This window comes from Corvus hawaiiensis, chromosome 20, assembly GCF_020740725.1.
Source record: "Corvus hawaiiensis isolate bCorHaw1 chromosome 20, bCorHaw1.pri.cur, whole genome shotgun sequence".
NCBI lineage: Eukaryota > Metazoa > Chordata > Aves > Passeriformes > Corvidae > Corvus > Corvus hawaiiensis.
In genome coordinates, this window is record NC_063232.1 from 3,249,820 (window position 1) to 3,267,112 (window position 17,293).

At 57.4% G+C, this 17,293-nt stretch overlaps 2 protein-coding genes across 5 annotated transcripts; both read left to right on the top strand.

Annotated features, from left to right (window-relative positions):
• Window positions 1-1,024: 1,024 nt before the first annotated feature.
• Window positions 1,025-10,367, top strand: SLC47A1 (solute carrier family 47 member 1). Its single transcript, XM_048324950.1, has 17 exons — window positions 1,025-1,133; window positions 3,001-3,102; window positions 3,562-3,630; window positions 3,977-4,125; window positions 4,270-4,312; window positions 4,926-4,970; window positions 5,364-5,461; window positions 5,709-5,806; window positions 6,134-6,247; window positions 6,441-6,508; window positions 6,797-6,905; window positions 7,296-7,371; window positions 7,687-7,756; window positions 8,321-8,453; window positions 8,736-8,830; window positions 9,060-9,141; window positions 9,514-10,367. The coding sequence occupies exons 1-17, from the start codon at window positions 1,038-1,040 to the stop codon at window positions 9,756-9,758; spliced, it is 1,692 nt and encodes a 563-aa protein (XP_048180907.1). The 5' UTR covers window positions 1,025-1,037; the 3' UTR covers window positions 9,759-10,367.
• A 671-nt stretch (window positions 10,368-11,038) lies between these two features.
• Window positions 11,039-17,251, top strand: LOC125336465 (multidrug and toxin extrusion protein 2-like). Of its 4 annotated transcripts, XM_048324991.1 has the most exons (18): window positions 11,040-11,257; window positions 11,574-11,738; window positions 11,825-11,926; window positions 12,091-12,159; window positions 12,401-12,549; window positions 12,647-12,689; window positions 12,793-12,837; window positions 13,171-13,268; window positions 13,420-13,517; window positions 14,035-14,148; window positions 14,236-14,303; window positions 14,547-14,655; window positions 14,795-14,870; window positions 14,949-15,018; window positions 15,312-15,444; window positions 15,725-15,819; window positions 16,181-16,325; window positions 16,688-17,251. In XM_048324991.1, exons 2-18 carry the CDS (start codon window positions 11,580-11,582, stop codon window positions 16,906-16,908), a joined length of 1,794 nt encoding a protein of 597 aa, XP_048180948.1. In that variant the 5' UTR covers window positions 11,040-11,257; window positions 11,574-11,579; the 3' UTR covers window positions 16,909-17,251. The 4 variants fall into 4 exon arrangements, with proteins under 4 accessions (XP_048180946.1, XP_048180945.1, XP_048180947.1 ...); XM_048324989.1 differs by having other exon boundaries at window positions 11,039-11,257; window positions 11,442-11,738; window positions 14,236-14,655; XM_048324988.1 differs by having other exon boundaries at window positions 11,039-11,257; window positions 14,236-14,655.
• Window positions 17,252-17,293: the final 42 nt, after the last annotated feature.

Here is a 17,293-nt window from a genome sequence, read left to right on the forward strand (position 1 = left end):
CACATTGAAAGGACACATTTGAAGTCACATTTGAAAGGACAAGGGGATAAGTGAAACATTAACAAGACATTACATTTCGAGCTGGTGACACCACAGCTATAAAGCATCAAGGCAGCATTTAAACAGCTGGAAAACTGAGACCCACTTTCCACTGCAATTTTCCATGCATTAGCAATAGGTTTGGTTACAGCTACTTGGTTACGAGTCCCTGCGCTTAGGTAAAATTCCACTCCTGTAACAACCCAGCCTCCCACCCAAACCAAATCTGCTTCTTGCCAGGTGCTGGGCAAACACAGCCATTCCAACCTCCTCCCCCTGCCAGCTGCACCACTGGGCACCGGCCTGCTGGGTGAGAATCCCTGGATCAGGGACAATCCTTGCTCATGAGGTGTTGGTGGGCGGATGGAGGAGAAGGGCAGGCTGCCCAGAGCCGGCTGCCCTCCACTGTTTCCATGATGCTGATGGCAGAGGGGACATTCCTTTGCTCAAATGTCCCGTTCCTGCCTTTGACAGCCCATGTGTTGGGGGACCCACCTCACAGACAGCACTTAGAGAGTCCTAAACCATCATCCCTCAAGGAATTCCCCAGTTCATAGCCACCACCTGGGGGTTTCTGGACCTCTGGTGAACCCCTGGTCAACACGTGGCTTCTCAGGGGATCCCCATCCCAGAGCTGACGAGCAGGAGCGCTCCAGATGTCGGTGAACAAACAGGGGCGTCCCCTGCCCTTTGCACAGCAGATCCCCAAACCACTACCACAAACAGGGGATCCCCAACCCCCCCAAACCCCACGATGGGCTCTGGCTCCGGCCCGCACGTGTGTGGGGAATCCGCAGCTGCCGCCAGGCGGTCAGAGCACGGCCGTGGGGGTCCCACTCCCGTTCTGCTCCCGGACCCGGAGCTGCCCGTGCCGTACCGAGCTGTGCCGAACCGTTCCGCCCCGCCCACAGCCCCGGGGCCCCGGGGGCGGAGGCGACCGGGCCGTGCCCATAAGGCGGCGGAGGCGGCGCGGGCGGTACCGGCGGTACCGGCGGGCGATGGGGGTAGCGCGGTGCCTGCGGGGCGCCCGGCGCCTCCTGCCCGCGGGAGCACGGCACGAGTGCTACGAGCTGGCCCGGCTGGCGGGGCCCGTGGTGAGACCCTGGGCGGGGAGAAACGGGGAGGGACACGGGGGACACGGTGCGGGATCGCGTCCCCGGGACGTGGATCGCGGCGGGGCTCGGCCGCCCGGAGCCGGGCAGCGCTCCCCGGCAGCTCCGGGATGCCGAGGAGGGAGACCTCGGGCCCTGCTGGTCCCGTACCGCCGGGTTTCGGCTGCCTCCAGCCTCCGGGCGCGGATCTGCGATCGGGGATGTGCGGGGATGGCCCGCGCCGGGGCCAGCGGGGTCCCTCCACCACCCTTCATGCCTGGGTTGGCGCCTGGATCCCTACTCCTTGCCCCAGAAGCTCTTGCTGCTGCCCATCGTGGTCCCTCTGCTTCCCTGCAGCACGACTTTGGAAGAGGAGTGGTGGGCTTGGGGAGGGGGACTAAGCTGTTAATCTGCTCGGTGAAACCAGGCCTGAGCCCTGGCACTGCCACTGTCACTCGCCCCTTGAGTGACAAGCGAGTCACTGTGCATAGTGCCAGGTCCATAGCTGGCCCTTTCAGCAGGCTCTGGGTGCAAAGGTGCTTTATGACTCGCTGTCTTGAAATCCTCCCCGGACTGGAGCTGCCGTTTGCCATTTGTCTGGACCCTCTGGAGGGAAATGGACCCTTTGGCAGTTGGCACAGACCATGCTGAGCACATTTTGCAGAGGCTTCTGCCAAGGGGAACCACGCACCACAGCCCTGGTCTTAATCAATCGCGTGTGAAATTTGGTGCTTTTAGTCTATGTGCTATATCTGGTAAATAAGTACCGACTGTTAAACTTCTCGGAGGCACCCTCCCTGACATCAAATCCCTGACCTGCTGTGTTCAGTCAGCAGGGGAAGTCTAGACTAGTTTCAGTTACTGTAGTTGAGCGCATCAAGCCCTCTTAGTCCCCTCAAGCGTCCAGCCTGCAGCACAGCCTGCTCCTCCGCGTGCACAGACACCTCGAACCCATACCTACAGCTGCTGTTTAATGATCGTTTCATGATAAACACTGTGCTGAGATGATGCTGGTGGTACAGACCTCTCCTGTGGGGATTACTCACAGCAGGAAGTCGAACATGCCTGGGCCTGGCAGCAGGACTGCCTCTGCAGGCAGCAGTGGGAGGTCTGCAGAGGAGAAGGGATTGTTCTGCTCTTCCTCTGACCCCTCAGAGCTGCTTCTCCAGCATCTCTGGGCTCTTGGCTTGCCAACTGCTGTGTGGGAAGGAGCATGAACAGCTCCTGGGCATGGTTTCCAGCTGTGGCCACCCCTCGGCGGATATAAATGTCCCTAACTCCTGCCATCTGGTTTGAGCTGTGCTCTGGATGTCTGTAGAGGGCACATCCCCCTGCCAAAGGAAAAGGAGGTCTGGAGATCAATCTCTGCTGCAGCATTGTTACGCACTGCTGGCAAGGAACACACAGACTGGCCTTGGTGTCTCTCCAGGAGGAGTGGATGTTGTGGTTTTGGAGGATAGTTTTCCACACATGCAAGCAAATGTGGAAAAGCACTGGGATGTTTTATTTTCCCTTCTCTATGCAGCCTTCATCTTGGGAAAGAGGATTTCTAGTGAAGCCCTTAAGCCTCTCTGAAATGAGGTCACCTGGCAGATTGGCTGTGTAACACCAAAACACCACAGGGCAGGTAGATGTGGGCTTTGAAAAACAAAGCCACCGCGAGCCTCCGTGAGTCCTGGGGCTGCCTTCCCTGCCCAGCAGTGTTGGCAAGCAGGGATGGGTTCCCAGGACCTCAGCAGAGCCCTGGCTTGAGACATGGACAGAAACACCAGGAAACCTGAGCACTCATAGTCCGGCTCCTGGGGGACGGGTGGTGTTCCACCATCCTAACAGGTCTTCATCTCACTGTCTCCTTCTTCTCTCATCCCAGTTCTTTGCCCAGCTGCTGGCATTCCTGATCAGCATGGTCAGCTCCATCTTCTGTGGCCACCTGGGGAAAGCCGAGCTGGATGCTGTGACCCTGGCTGTGTCTGTATGTATTGCTCCAGTTCCCCTTGGGTTTCAAACATATGAATTGTGTGTCACCAAAAAAAGGAGAGAGGAAAAAACCAAACCTGTAAGAATGTGTATGTGAGGGCCCTGTTCTTTCTTTTGCCCTGAGCACAGGCAGGAGAGGGGAGCTGGGCACTCAGTGCCTGTGCCAGTGCAAGGCCAGCAGCTGGGAGCCTCTGGCCAGCTCTCTGAACCTGCCAGACCAGGGCATGTATCCAAGAGCAGCACTGTTTGTTGTGGTGCTTTAGATCTTCACCCCTTGCTAGGAGATCCTTTTCCCCACCAGAGGGGAGAGGAGGCTATTTAGTTAAAAAGACTGTGTTATTCTGAGAAATAGAGAAGGACTGGAAAACTTCCCAGAAACTTGTAGCAGAACTGTCTCCCCACCCAGCTGGGAGGGACGCAGCGCTGTGGGCCAGGCTCCCTGTCTCTCCTCCAGGTTATCAACGTGACAGGCATCTCCATCGGTTCTGGCTTAGCCTCAGCATGTGACACGCTGATGACCCAGGTCTGTAGCAGCTCCCCCTTTCCTGTGCCTGGGGGGGTTTACTGGTGGTGTCTCACCTCCTGTGCAGTGTGATCTGGGCACAAAGGGCAGGGGGGTGGCAGCTGCCAGACAGAACAGGGTTGCAAACACTCTGGTTGGAGCCTGCTTCCTCCCCAAGGAGCCCTGGGTCATGCCTGGGTACCAAAGGATTTGCGATCTGCCTGAGAGTGAGTTACACCCAGCCAGCCTGGCATTCGCAGCTGCAGGGCATGGGAAAGGCATTTAATTGTCCTGTTGTTGCCCTGAGCGTTTGCCCAGACCCTTTGGCTCCCTGTGATGCCCACCTTGATCCTCTCTCCCAACCCAGACATATGGCAGCAAGAACCTGAAGCAGGTGGGCACCATTCTTCAGCGGGGCATCCTCATCCTGCTGCTGTTCTGCTTCCCTTGCTGGGCCCTCTTCATCAACACTGAGAGGATCCTCCTGCTCATCCGACAGGACCCCGAGGTCTCCAGGTCAGGGCTGAGATCCAGCCCTTCTGGATCAGATATTTGCCACGGATTGTTGAAATCAAGGCTCTCTGGAGCTTGAGTGCAATGCTGTTTGGCTTGGCTCTTGCTTTGCTGTATCATTAACTGGGGAAACAACTCTCTTTCCAGGTTAACTCAGCTCTACGTGATGATCTTTATTCCAGCACTTCCTGTGAGTCTCTACTAAAGCTGTTGGAAGCTCTGTATCCCTTAGTAACACCAGGGAAAGGAGGGAGGGCCTTTGCTGTGTGGCTCACAGGGCAGGTTTGGGGTTTTACAATGTGCCCCTTGACCTTGTGCTGTACCAGATGTGCAGCTCCTGGACCAGCAAACAGGGGCTCTCTCATCTTCCTGTGCAAAGGCTTTTGCTGTGGCCACGTAACTGGTGGTGGACATTGGAACCAGGGCCTCCAGCCTCACTCTTAACCCTGAGATAAAGGCTGGAGCTGTTCCCACACTCACAGCTGCTGGGCTCTGACTCCTCTGAGGCAGGGAGCAGTACCCCTGTGGGATAAGGGTCGCCAGGTTTATCCTTTCTTCCAAGCTTTCCAGGCTGTCTCACGCTGATGAGGAAGCATTGGAGATTTCCCATTTGGAGACTGATCTGTCTTCCCAGTGGGAATGAGATGTGCTTTCTGTCACTCTTGGGTTTGGGTGCTGGCAGTGCTTCAGCTGGAGCACAGGGGTTTTGGAAGAAGGTGGTGGGGGACTGATCTGTCAGTGTTCAGTGGGCACTTGGCTGTTGAACCACAGTGTGCTGATGAACTGAATCCTGACTTTTGCAGGCGGCGTTTCTGTACCAGCTGCTGACAAGATATCTACTGAGTCAGGTATTGTACAATTAGCCAGCTTCTGGCCATGGAATAAAGGTATTCCCATGAACATGGTCAAACTTGGGAATCAAAGTTCACCCTGTTCTGGGGAGAGCTGGGCTGAGGAACGTGTCATGCACAGCTCCCCAGCCAGCCCTGGCTGAGCTGTGGGAATCTCCTTTAGCTGGTTCCATTTCCTACTTCCCAACTCTGTGTTTTATGGGTTGCACCAGCTCCCGAGCTCTGCTTGTCACCTCCTGCATGTCTCACACAGCCCAGCCTCACCTGGAACATGAGCTGCCTTCTTGGCTTTCTCCTTGGGCATTGCTGGAGGTCTCCCTTGTGTTCACTGGATGGGGCTTGGGCTGCATTTTGGGGAAGCAAATTTCAAAGTTCCTCCTTGGCTTCCAGGAGATCATCATGCCTCAGGTGGTGACAGGGATTGCAGCCAACATCCTCAATGCGGCCATGAACGCCTTCCTCCTCTATGCTCTGAAGCTGGGCATGGTGTAAGTGTGAGAAGGGCTGGTGACAGTCTCTCACTGGGTGCAGGGGTTTGCTCAGGGCTCAGGGGGTGTCCTGGGTGCCCAGTTGTGCCACCTCCTCCCCCCAGCCCCCAGTCTGCAAAGCTGAGGCTGGAGGGGTCTGTCCCTTATCTGCAGCAAGGTTGCTGTGGGTGCCCCTGGGTCTGTCCTGCTGTGGCTGAGGAGGTGGGGAAGGATCACTTGTAACCTGCCTGTCTCTTTCTCTCCCCAGGGGCTCTGCCTGGGCTAACATGGTTTCTCAGTACACCCAGGTCATCTTCCTCGTCCTTTACATGTGGTGGAAGAAGATCCATGTGAAGACCTGGGGAGGTACTGTTCTACCTTAATCCTTCAGAATACCAGTGTCTGGGCCTGAGAATCTGGCATTGTCACCAGCACCTGACAAAGGGATTGCCATCCCCTCACAGTGGGAAGATGCTGTAGCCATGTCCTCAAGGCCTTTACTGTAGCTCCAAACACATTCTTGTCAATTATTCTGTCTCAGGAATGCAGCATGGCACAGCAGCAGTCCTGGGCTGATGTCCTGTGAGCTGCAGGGGTGGTGGTCCTCAGAGGGTGTCCAGGAGAGGATGTGGCTCCCCTTTAGGGGAGGAGATGGAGAACACATGTTCATTCTGCTTCACCTCCTCATGTCAGGTTGGAGCAGGGAGTGCCTCGTGGACTGGGGCTCCTTCATCTGGCTGGCAGTGCCTGGCATGATCATGATGTGCATTGAGTGGTGGACCTTTGAGATTGGGAGCTTCTTGGCTGGTGAGCCCCAATCCTCTTTTCCTTCTGGTTCCTGGTGGCTGCTGCTTGAGCGTGTCCCCAGAGCCCCCCTGCCAGCAGCAGCCTCCTCACCTACAGGGTTGGGGTCTGCAGGATGCTGCAAGTGTTCCCATCTATTCCATGGGGATAGATGCCTCCTTTTCAGCCAGTGAAGGAGGTGGCAAATCTTTTCCAGGGCTGATCAGTGTGGTGGAGCTGGGTGCACAATCTGTCATCTACGAGCTCGCCTGTGTCGCGTACATGGTAAGGGCTGGGGGTGTGAAACCCCAAACAGCCTGGGAGTAACCCCAAAACAATGGCTCTGTGGATCAGTGCTGAGGTGGGAAACAGGGCTTGGTACCAGGCAGGGGATGCCTCTCAAGCCTGCCATGCAGCTGCACAGCCAGGGTGTGCTGCAGGTGGAAAATCCCTTCACTGCAGCAATGCCAGTTTGTCCCAAATTCCCCACTGGGGAAGAATAAAATCACTGCAGGCTCTGCTGTCACTGCAGGCTCTGCTGTCACCCACCTCCTCTTGTCTCCTGCTTCTCAGGTGCCCCTGGGCATCAGCGTGGCTGCGAGTGTCAGAGTGGGCAATGCCTTGGGAGCAGGGGATGTGGCACAAGCCAAGACCTCCTGCATCACTGCACTGCTGTGCACAGGTCAGTGCAGTCCTGCAGAGCAGAAGAAAGGGCAATTACCAGCAAATGGTTCCGTTTCCCTCTGACGGGGGTGGGGACCCCCCCATACGAACCCAATCGCACTTGTTCGGACCCTTTGGACAAGGCAAGATCCTGACTCCTCTTTCCTGTTACAAGCCTGGTGCAAAGGCTTTGATAATTAAAAACACAGTTTAGCGTTCTGTCCTCATGCTCCAGAGGATAGAGGGAGTATCTGGGGAGAGTGAGGAAAGCAGATTTATCCTCTGCTGCAGTACCATTTGAGGTCAGCAAAGTCCAGTCCCCACCACATGAAGCCCCTGAGGTCTGGGCCTGGGTCAGGAGCAGGCTGTGCTGCCCTTGAAGGAATTTGACTATTCCTTTTTCTTTCAGGGGTTTTTGCTGTGGTGGTTGCAGCATTACTGGGAAGCCTAAGGGACGTGGTGGGATACATCTTCACCAATGACAGGTGGGTTAACAGCTTTCTTTGGAGTATTACTGCCTTCTTGGGAGGTGTTATTTATACCCCAGAAGCTGCTGACAGATAAGAGTTCATAAACCCCCATCTGGCAAACGTTCCTCAAAGGTTCCTCCCCATTTCCCTGCGTCCCTGGGCAGCACAGCTGCTTCTAACACTGGGACACTACCATGGCAGCAGGCTGGGATCAGGGAACTGGGATCAGGGAACTGGGATCAGCCTTTGTGGTTGATTGAGGAAGATGTGTGAGAACCAGGGACTGCATGGTGCTGCTTCCCCTGATCAGTCCCTACATCTTCCCAACAGGGAGATTGTCAGCTTGGTGTCCAAAGTGATGCTCATCTTTGGTCCGTTCCACTTGCTGGATGCAACAGCAGTGAGTATTCCAGCATGTGGAGTGATTCCTCTCTGCAGCTTGGGGTGCAAAGCTGCCTGAAGCCCACTCTGGACCTGTTAAAATGAGAGAAGCAAACTGAGAAACTGTCACAGCAGCCACTTGTGTTACCTGCAGCACCTCAGTGTCCTCTGTGCTTGTAGCTGCCCCTTGGCATCGCTGCAAACAGCCCAGTTTTTCCTCCTCTATTCCCCTGGCCAAGGCTCCAGCTTTTTACAGATTTATCAAAGCAACACAAATGAGCAGCTGGGTCTTCAGAGATACCAGGTTCCCCCAGCACAGTGGGATACTCAATAGACAGTAATTTTGGCCCGTTTTCTCCTGTCATGTCCTGGGGGAGGGAAATGGACACTGTGGGGAAGCTCCTTGGGATCTATTGGTGTCTGGGTTGGCAGCTGGAGCGAGAGGAGCCCCACGCCACCTGCTCCAGAACATGGCTTTGGTCCCTCTTGGCTTGGTCTGAGAGTGCTGTGGGTTTCCCTGTCCCCAAGGCTGTGCCATGGCCCAGAGCCACCTGGCAGTGACCTCTCTGCCCGCTCTCCTCAGGCGACCTGTGGCGGGGTGCTGCGGGGCACGGGCAGGCAGAAGCTGGGTGCCATCGCCAACGCCGTCGGATATTACACCATCGGCTTCCCCATCGGCATCTCCCTGATGTTTGCAGCCAAGATGGGGGTGTTAGGTATGTGTGCCCTCCAGCTGGCATTGTTTTAGCTGTGTTGAGCAAAGGCTCAGCCCTGGAACTCGTGCTGGGACCTCCCTTTGTGTCAGTGGGGCTGGATTGCACACTGCTGTGTTTGGGGCAGGCACTGAGTGTGTCCCAGGAAATCCAGGCTTACTCCCAGCTCCCCCAGGAACTGTTTCCTTGAAAGTTCTTGGGCTGAAGTCCCTGGGCACTCTGGCAGTGGCTGGCAAAGGCAGGTTTTCCTCAAGCCCTCCCTGAAGTAACTTCCCATTGCTGCAGGTCTGTGGGTTGGGATGATCATTTGCATCTCCGTGCAAGCCCTTTCCTTCTTGGCTTTTGTCATCCGAATGGATTGGAGGAAAGCTGCAGAGGAGGTGAGAATTGTGCTTTTCTCTGGTAATTCTTGAAAGGTGCTGAGTTAATTCCTGTTTCAGTACAACACTACAGCCCTCTAAGAGGAGGCTGAAGTGAACTGGGATCTGTCCTCCTGTAGCAGAGGAGCAGTTTGGTGCTGAGAATGCTTGTCTTGGGAGAATAGAGGGTTTTTTGGGCTGGGCAGGACACTCTTGCCCTGAGAAGAGCAACTCTTCCCTGTGTTTTTAGGCTCAAGTCCGAGCTGGAATGAAACAACAAGTGGAAGATGTGAACTCCAGTGGCACAGCTGCTAACAAAACATCTGCTGTGGGTATGTAGCTGGGCCTGACACCAGGCAGGGAGCCCAAATTCTCCACCCAGCCTCTTCCTTTCCTTCCCAATCATGGCAGCCATGTCTGTCCTGGAGGCTCAAATGGCTGGCAAGAGCACACAGCCTGCTGCTGGCCCTGGGCCAGTGGCACCTCTCCTGCACTAATGGGGTACAGGATAGGCTGCTCCAGGGAAGAGCCTGGACTGCCACCCCGTGCCCGCCTCACCTGGGACAGCTGCAGCTGCGTGTCCCGGTGTCCCCAAGCCTTGGGAAAGGACCCTCAGGACTGTCACTGCTGCTTGTGCAGCATCAGCCTGGAAGCCCCTGGCTGGGCAGCTCGGCCTCCCTGCAGCGCTCGCCTCTGTCCCTCAGGTTACACCTCCCTTGACACGGACACTGGGGACACTGGGGACACCACGGTCCTGCCTGAGGGCATCGTGATGGGTGAGAGACAGCCTGACCATGAGCTCAGCCCCCAGGAGGAGCCTGTTGTTGTCCCTGTTCTTCCCCCTGTGGAGTGGAGGGCTGTGATCATCCGCCGTGTGCTGGCTGCCGCTGCTGCCGTCTCTGTCCTGCTGGTGGGAATCCTGGTCCGGCTGCTGACTGGCAATGGCTAAAACCAGGGACACTGGGGAACTGTGCATGGAGCAGGAGGGCACGTGGCAATGGCCCAGGGGGATGGTGTGGGGAAGGAATTCCCCCTCAGTGCCTTACAAAAAGTCCCTTTGCACGGTTTCTGGTTAACTCATGATGTTTTATCCCACACACAGAGTTCTTAAAGGGGGTGAGGATGTGGCACCTGGGAATAAAAGTGCTTGAGAGCTGGTTCCTCTCCTGCGCTGCACTGGGATGTCACTCGTGAGAGCTGGGAGTGTATCCTGGGGCTGACCTGGGAACAAGACAGGGTCCTGGTGCTGCTGTCCTGCTTTCTGGGGACATTGGTCCGTCTCATTTGCTCGTGGCAGAGTCTCCTGCTGCCCACAGCACATTTCCTCACGCACCAGCCTGTGCCAGCATCTTGGGGCGGCAAATCCCACTTGCAGCTGCTGTGCAGCACAGAACAAAGTGGAATTTGCTGGAAGATGTCTGACTGCTGCTGGGCTGCTGGGTGCTGGCTGTTGGCCCTGACCCCGCTCTCCCTCTGCAGGGCGGGCACGGGCCTAAAGCAACTCTTCTTTGCACTTTTGTAAGGTGGGATTTTGATACAATAAAGTTTTCTGAGTAAATGTTAGTCTGTTTAATATGTTGCGAGCATGACCCTGGTCACTGGCAGGGCTGTGCTGTTAAGAGGAAAGACGTGGGTCTGGTCTTGGCCCTGAGGTTTGGGGCTGGCTCCAGACACAGTCTCATCACTCTTCCCCTTGGGTATGAAAGCAAGATTTGTCGTTGTCACGGGTGTTGAGCACCATGGAAGAGGGAGGTTGTGTTGCTTAACAGAGCCATCAAAGAACTGCCCTATGTCATAGTGCAAACACCCCAGCACTGAGCGTCTCTGGGCCTGTCCGGGCCCTTACCTGCAGCTGAGTGACTGTGACGTGTCACTTGCTGGGCCCTGGGAGGTCAATACCTCAATCCAGCAGATGCCTGGCACCTCCCTCAACTTTCCTGGTGCTGGTGGCCCATGGACAGGGAATGAAAAAATGTGACACAAACAAGCTCGAAACTGCCATCATCCCCAACACCAGTGGGAGGACGTGGCAGCCTCTGCCCTGCTCAGAAGCCCGGTAGCTTTGGGGTGGGAGTGTGGGGAGAGGAGGGAGGTGTCTCACTCTGTCCCATGAGTTATCCCAGCCCACCGCCCACTCCGTGCAGGTGGGGTCTGCACTGCGCAGCATCTCCCCTCCCCTGGCTCCCCACCGGGCCGAGGACGGTATATTCGGCCTGGGGGAGCGGAGCCAGTGAAACCCGACACGGCGGGGCTGTGCCAGGGACAGCTGGAGCCAAGGGGGCCGGCATGTCCTGGCCACTGTGATGAGAGTGAACGAGGCACTGCCCCGCTACTGCCGGCAGCAGCTCGCCAGAGCCGCGCACACACCCAGCCCTCCTCCACCGCTGCTGGAAGAGGAGGACGACCCTCCAGCCCACTGGCCGGTGGAGCTGTGGTGAAGCAGGAGAGGTAGGAGGGTTCTCAGGGTGGATTTAGGAGGGCTCAGCCCCTAACGCTGGCTCAGGACAGGCAGCAAGTGCCTCGCACGGTGCGTCCGGGCTCCTTTGCGCTGCCCACTGCACTGCCAGGACCCCGCCGGGCTCCACCAGTCCGTGCCCTGCCCTGACCCACTGCCCACCCTTCCCATCTCCAGCCCAGCCACGGGGAACATGTGGCCGGATCGCCCGACCCCGGCTGAAGTTCACCCCAGCGTGGTTACACATTGCTCACGGCAGCGGGGTTTAACAGAGCGCGGAGGAAAGGGCTTGTTCCACTCCCCTGGCAGGGCAGCATGAAGCCGGAGACCTTCCCCGAGGAGAATGGCTTCGGGGAGGGAAGGGCCGCCGGCCAGGGCAATCTCAGCCCCGGGAGCTGCGAGAAGAAACGCCGCTGGATTCCGGAAAACTTCTGGGAGGACGTGAGGAAGCTGCTGGTGCTGGCGGCACCCCTGGTAAGGACCCGGGAGGAGAGACTCCCCCCAGCACAGCTACCCCTGCTCGCCTCCGCCCCTAACCTTCAGCTCTCCTCCGTGCTTAGATCCTGATCCAGCTGCTGATCTTCCTGATCCACCTTGTCAGCTCCATATTCTGTGGCCACCTGGGCAAGGTTGAGCTAGCCTCTGTCACGCTGGCCATCGCTGTAAGCATTCCCCGGGCCGGGCACCAGCTCCCTCCCTGCTGACACTGGGATGAGATACGGCAGGGGAAAAGGACAGAGGGAATTTCAGACTCCCACTTCTCCTTTCAGCCCCTCTCCCTACCTGAAAGCCTTAAATGCTCACCTCCACCCTGTTTAACCCCCAGGTTATAAATGTCACTGCCATCTCTGTAGGTTATGGTTTGACTTCAGCGTGTGACACCTTGATATCACAGGTGGGTAGGACATGCTGGCCCTTGTCCTGGGGACACGGGGGGTTTCCAGCATCAGCTGATGATGCCCAGGCACCTCATGGTGCCTGGCTGCTCCTGCGAGCTGGAGAAGCTTATCCCCAGGTAACAATCCCATAAGGAGGAGATCTGTGCTCCAAATCCTTCCCAGGTGGTCTTCAGACTGCTCCACGGTCCCCTTTCCCCCAGCACCACCTGATTTCACTGCTGCCCTTTCACCCTGCAGACCTATGGCAGCAAGAACCTGATGCGTGTGGGGGTGATCCTGCAGCGTGCCACCATCATCATCCTCCTCTGCTGCTTCCCTTGCTGCGCCATCCTCATCAACATCGAGCAGCTAATGCTGCTCATGCGGCAGGATCCCGAGGTCTCCAGGTTGGGTGGTGCCCTCATCCCTCCTCGGTGTGGAGGGGCTGAGAGGAGAGTGACCATGGCCATGCCCCTCCCTGACCCCACCCGTGTGTGTCCCCAGGTTGACCCAGCAATACGTGAACGCATTTCTCCCTGCCCTCCCGGTGAGTGCCCGTAGGCACTCTGGATGCCACCTGCACATGGGGACAGGCTGTCCCCATCCTACTGCTCAGCACTGGCTCATCTCATCCAAAATTTCCTTTGCAGGTGGTTTTTCTGTATAACCTGGAGACGAGATACCTGCAGAACCAGGTGGGTCCTGAAGTCCTCACACCCACCCTGGCTCAGGGCTCCCTTCCACTGTACATGCAGGGTTTCCATGCTCACCCTTCCCAGTGCCCTGGTGCTCCAAAACAGCTCTGACCCTATAGATCACCCTATCCCACAGCCAGCTGTATCCATCCACCTCCCTTCATACTTCCCCACATCAGGGATTTACCTCTATCACGCCCATTTTCCAAGCAGGCAGCATCACTGGAAGTCTGGGGTTTTCTCTGGGAAAGGCACTGAGAGCAGGGCTGCAGGTACCTTCACACCTCCCTCCCAAAACATTTGTGAAGGCTCCCCATCTCCTCCTCTTTGCAGATGATCATGTGGCCGCTGGTGCTGAGTGGGGTCATTGGCAACATGGTCAACGTGGCTGCAAACTACGTCTTACTCTACGTGTTCCACCTGGGCATCACGTGAGTAACACCTGTGTCCCCTGGAGAGGAAAATAGGGCACCTGGCAATGGCAAGGGAACACTGAGCTCACAGGAGCACGGCCGGACGTCTTTTTGCACCCTGAGGGAGGCATAAGCAGGATGCCAATGATCTTTCTCACTTCCTCTGCAGGGGCTCTGCCTGGGCCAACACCATCGCTCAGTATTCACAAACCATTTTCTTGTTCCTGTACATCATAGGCCGGAAGCTCCACGTGAACACCTGGGGAGGTAAGGGCATCTCCCCTGCTTCCTGCTTTACCCAAAAGTGTCCATAAAACTTCTATCAGGCATTATTGATAGAAGAGGAATTCTGCTCGTCCTGATGGTGAAATATTAACCCCAGCCCGAGGTGCCCTGGGTACCACGGTGCTGCTCAGTGGCAGCTTGTCACGCTCTGGCGCTGGCAGAGCTGCGTGCTCAGCACTGAACACTGATTCTGCAGAAATGAACCTTTCTGCTGAGCCTTTGGAAGGTTCAGCCCCAAAGCCTGATGAGCACAGACATAAGCAGGAGGTTGTCCTTGGACACTCCGCTCCGGGAGGGATGAGCTGAGGGCTGTGCAGCTCTGTGGCCCACGGGAGAGAGGTTGTAGGTGGACACTGTGCTGCTGGAGATCCTGTGGAGCTGAGGAGCTGCTGGCTCTGAGAACAGGAGTGGCACCTCCAGCTGCCTCAGGTGCTGTAACTCAGGATGTAACACGTGGGCAGTCTGGTCATCCATCAGGTGCCGTTTCTCCTCTCCACAGGCTGGTCCAGTGAGTGCCTGCTGGAGTGGGACAGCTTCACCTCCCTGGCTATCCCCAGCATGCTCATGATGTGCATCGAGTGGTGGACCTACGAGATTGGGAGCTTCTTGATAGGTCAGTGGAGAGGGGACCTGCCAGGGGATGGCCAGGGTTGACCCAGAGCAGCACCCACAGCCAGCGCTGACCCCTCCTGTCCCACAGGCCTGCTGAGTGTCATCGAGCTCTCTGTCCAGTCCATCATCTATGAGGTGTCTGTTGTGGCTTTCATGGTAAGGGCTGAGTTATCCCTACAGACCAGGGCTCCGTGGGGGCCATCCCGAGCCCGGCACAAGGCAAAAATCAGCTCCAGCAAACCTCCAACTTCCCCCTCCGCACTTGAGTCTCTCCCTGCTCCTGCCTATCCCTCCTACAGAGATGCTTTAAATCAAATCCCCAACTCTATCCTGCTCTCTGACGGGTGGTTATCCCACTGTCACTGTGACAACCCCATTGTCAGAGCCCTGTGGTTGCAGATCCCCCTGGGGCTGGGCACAGCTGCCAGTGTGCAGGTGGGGAATGCGCTGGGGGCTGGCGACGCCAAGGCAGCCAAGAGATCCTCCACCACCAGCCTGATCTGCACAGGTCAGTCCACAACATCCTGGGAAGTCTCTTCCTGGGCTCCTTCCCGTGGAGCAGGGAGGGTTTGCAGTCCTCTGCCTGCCTCTTCTCCCCAGCTCTCCAACACGGCCAGGCTGGGCTCAGCTCTGTGCTGTGTTTTCAGGGGTGTTCTGTGTAATTGTGGGGGCCATTTTAGCCTCCACAAGGAACGTGCTGGGATACATCTTCACCAAGGACAAGTGAGTGCCCCCAGCTCCTGGCCTCGGTATGTGGAGGTCAGTTCCCAAAAGTGATCCTTGGCTTTCCTCCGTCCTCAGGGAGATCATTGACTTGGTGGCGTGGGTCATGCCTATCTACATTGTCTTCCACTTGTTTGAAGCCATGACTGTAAGTCCCAGGGAATGCTGCTGTTTTCCATAGGGAATCCTGGTGCTCAGCAGCAGCATCATGGATTGGTCAGCTGAGGGTCCCTCAGGCTGCAGCTGGGCACTGGTGCCCACACCAGGACCCTGCAGAGCTCCTGGGATCATCCCTTAGAAAGCATCGAGTGCACAAAAAGAGGGTGACCCAGAGGACTGGGCAGGGACACAGAAATAACGGGCAGAGGCAGGGAGCTGGGTCATCTCCCGAATTTGGCTGAGGTGGTGCTCCCTGCCCCAGCCCCTCTCCCTTTCTGGCAGGGTGCCTGCAGTGGGGTGCTCAGAGGCATCGGGAAGCAGAAATTCGGTGCCATCCTCAACGCCGTGAGTTACTACGGTGTGGGCATGCCCCTGGCAGCCGTGCTGCTCTTCGTGGCCAAGATCGGCGTCATGGGTACTGACCCCTGGGCACTGCACCCCCAAACCCCCACGGGCAGATGCAGCTCCACTGAGGGCTCACCATAACCCTCGTGCCTGGCTCTGTCCCCCCTCTGACCTGCCTGGGCACACTGGGGTGGACTGGGAATGCTCCTGCAGCTGCTGGGGGCTTTTACTGGGGAAAAGTAACTGGTGCCAGGTGTGCCAGCCCCACAGCAGGCACCCATGACCGCCCCATGTCCCCGCTGACCTGGGATGCTGGGTTGGCTCCGGCTGATGCCGCGTGGCCTCTGCAGGCCTGTGGATCGCGATGCTCGTCTGCGTCTTCATCCTCTGCACCTGCTTCATCACCTACATCTCCCGCCTGGACTGGGAGAAGGCAGCCAAGGAGGTAATCCAGGCACTGACAGCACGTCCCTGCACTGGGAAGGTCCTCAGTGCTCTGCTGGGATGAGACAGGCTCAATCTCACAGCCAGCACTGTCCTCCAGTGCCCTGGAGTAAAACCCAGCGCTCCCATGACATCCCCGTATTCAGCTCCCTCCTGCACAAGCACTCAGCGCCCTCAAGGTTTCCCCCTGCACCTTGTTTGGGGACACGAAGCTCAGAGCAGATGGGGTGACTGGGGCTACCTCAGCCCTGCAGCCCTGAGCATCACCTCGTGCCTCAACAGCTCCAGGGAGACCCCAAGAGAGGCAACACAGCTTTTCTCGGCGGGAATTCCCTGCTAAACCCAGCGCATTCCCTCTCCAGGCCCAGCGCCGTGCAGGAGTGACCCAGCTGCCACCACCGGAGCTGCCAAGCCTGGGCTCCGAACCCTCCCTTAAGGATCTGGATGTGGCAGCAGCCCCCCAGCCCCACACTTACCTCCCTGCCAGGGCGGTGTTGGGGTCTGTCGGTATGGCAGGAGCTGGGCACTGCATGCAGGGGAGGGTTTGGGTGCAGGAGGGGTCCCTAAGGGTTCGCATAAGCCAGGAACAAGCCACAAAAGGGGGAGAGTGTCATGCTGGTGACACCCTCAGTTACTGGGAGAGCAGTGATTACAAGCGTGGGCTCAGGAGGGCAGTGACAGAGGGACGACCTGTGGGCAGTTCCCACCTTGCAGACACCAGGTGTCACCTCTGAGGGCAGGACCTGCTGGAGAGCTGGAGATCTCCACGCTCTGGGCTGCTCCTAATGTGCATTCAAGCCCTGTGACAAAACCCTCCCCAGAAACCCCTCAATCCCTCCCAACCTCCTCAGTCCCCGTTCTCCTTGCAGCGGGATTAGAAGTGCAGAGCGACGTCGTGCTCACGGGCATCACCAGTCTGGAGGAGCCCACGTCACAGCTGGAGCTGCGGGCAGCCACATCTCCCCCCTCCGAGCCGGCCACCCCTGTGGTCACCAAGCGGCTGATCCTCCGGCGTGGGCTGGCAGCGGCCGTGGCCGTGGCCGCGCTCGCGCTCGGCATCGCCATAAAGCTGATCACCAGCACAGACTGACTGGCACCAAGGACTTTGGGGACTTGTTTTTGGGGTGAAAGCCTTTCCTGAGGGACAGATGTACAAAGCATGGACCAGCCAGCGAGAATATTGAGCACACGCCTGTCCCACGGGAGCCAAAGGGCCTCTGTCAGTGTCCAGCAGTGTTTGTGCAGATATTGATTGGGAATGGGCCCCGAGGCTGCTCTGGCACCCAAAATGCTGCTCTGGGTTGCCTGACACACACTGAGCTTGTGGGTGACCCCCTCCAGCCCATGCTGTCACCACCAGCTGGAGCCCAGCACAGCCCAGCTCCCACTACTGCTCTGTGACAAATGCCCAATAAAGAATAAATCCGGCTGGAGTGGGGCTGGCTCCTTGGGGTGGAGGCTGAGGGTGGGGCTGG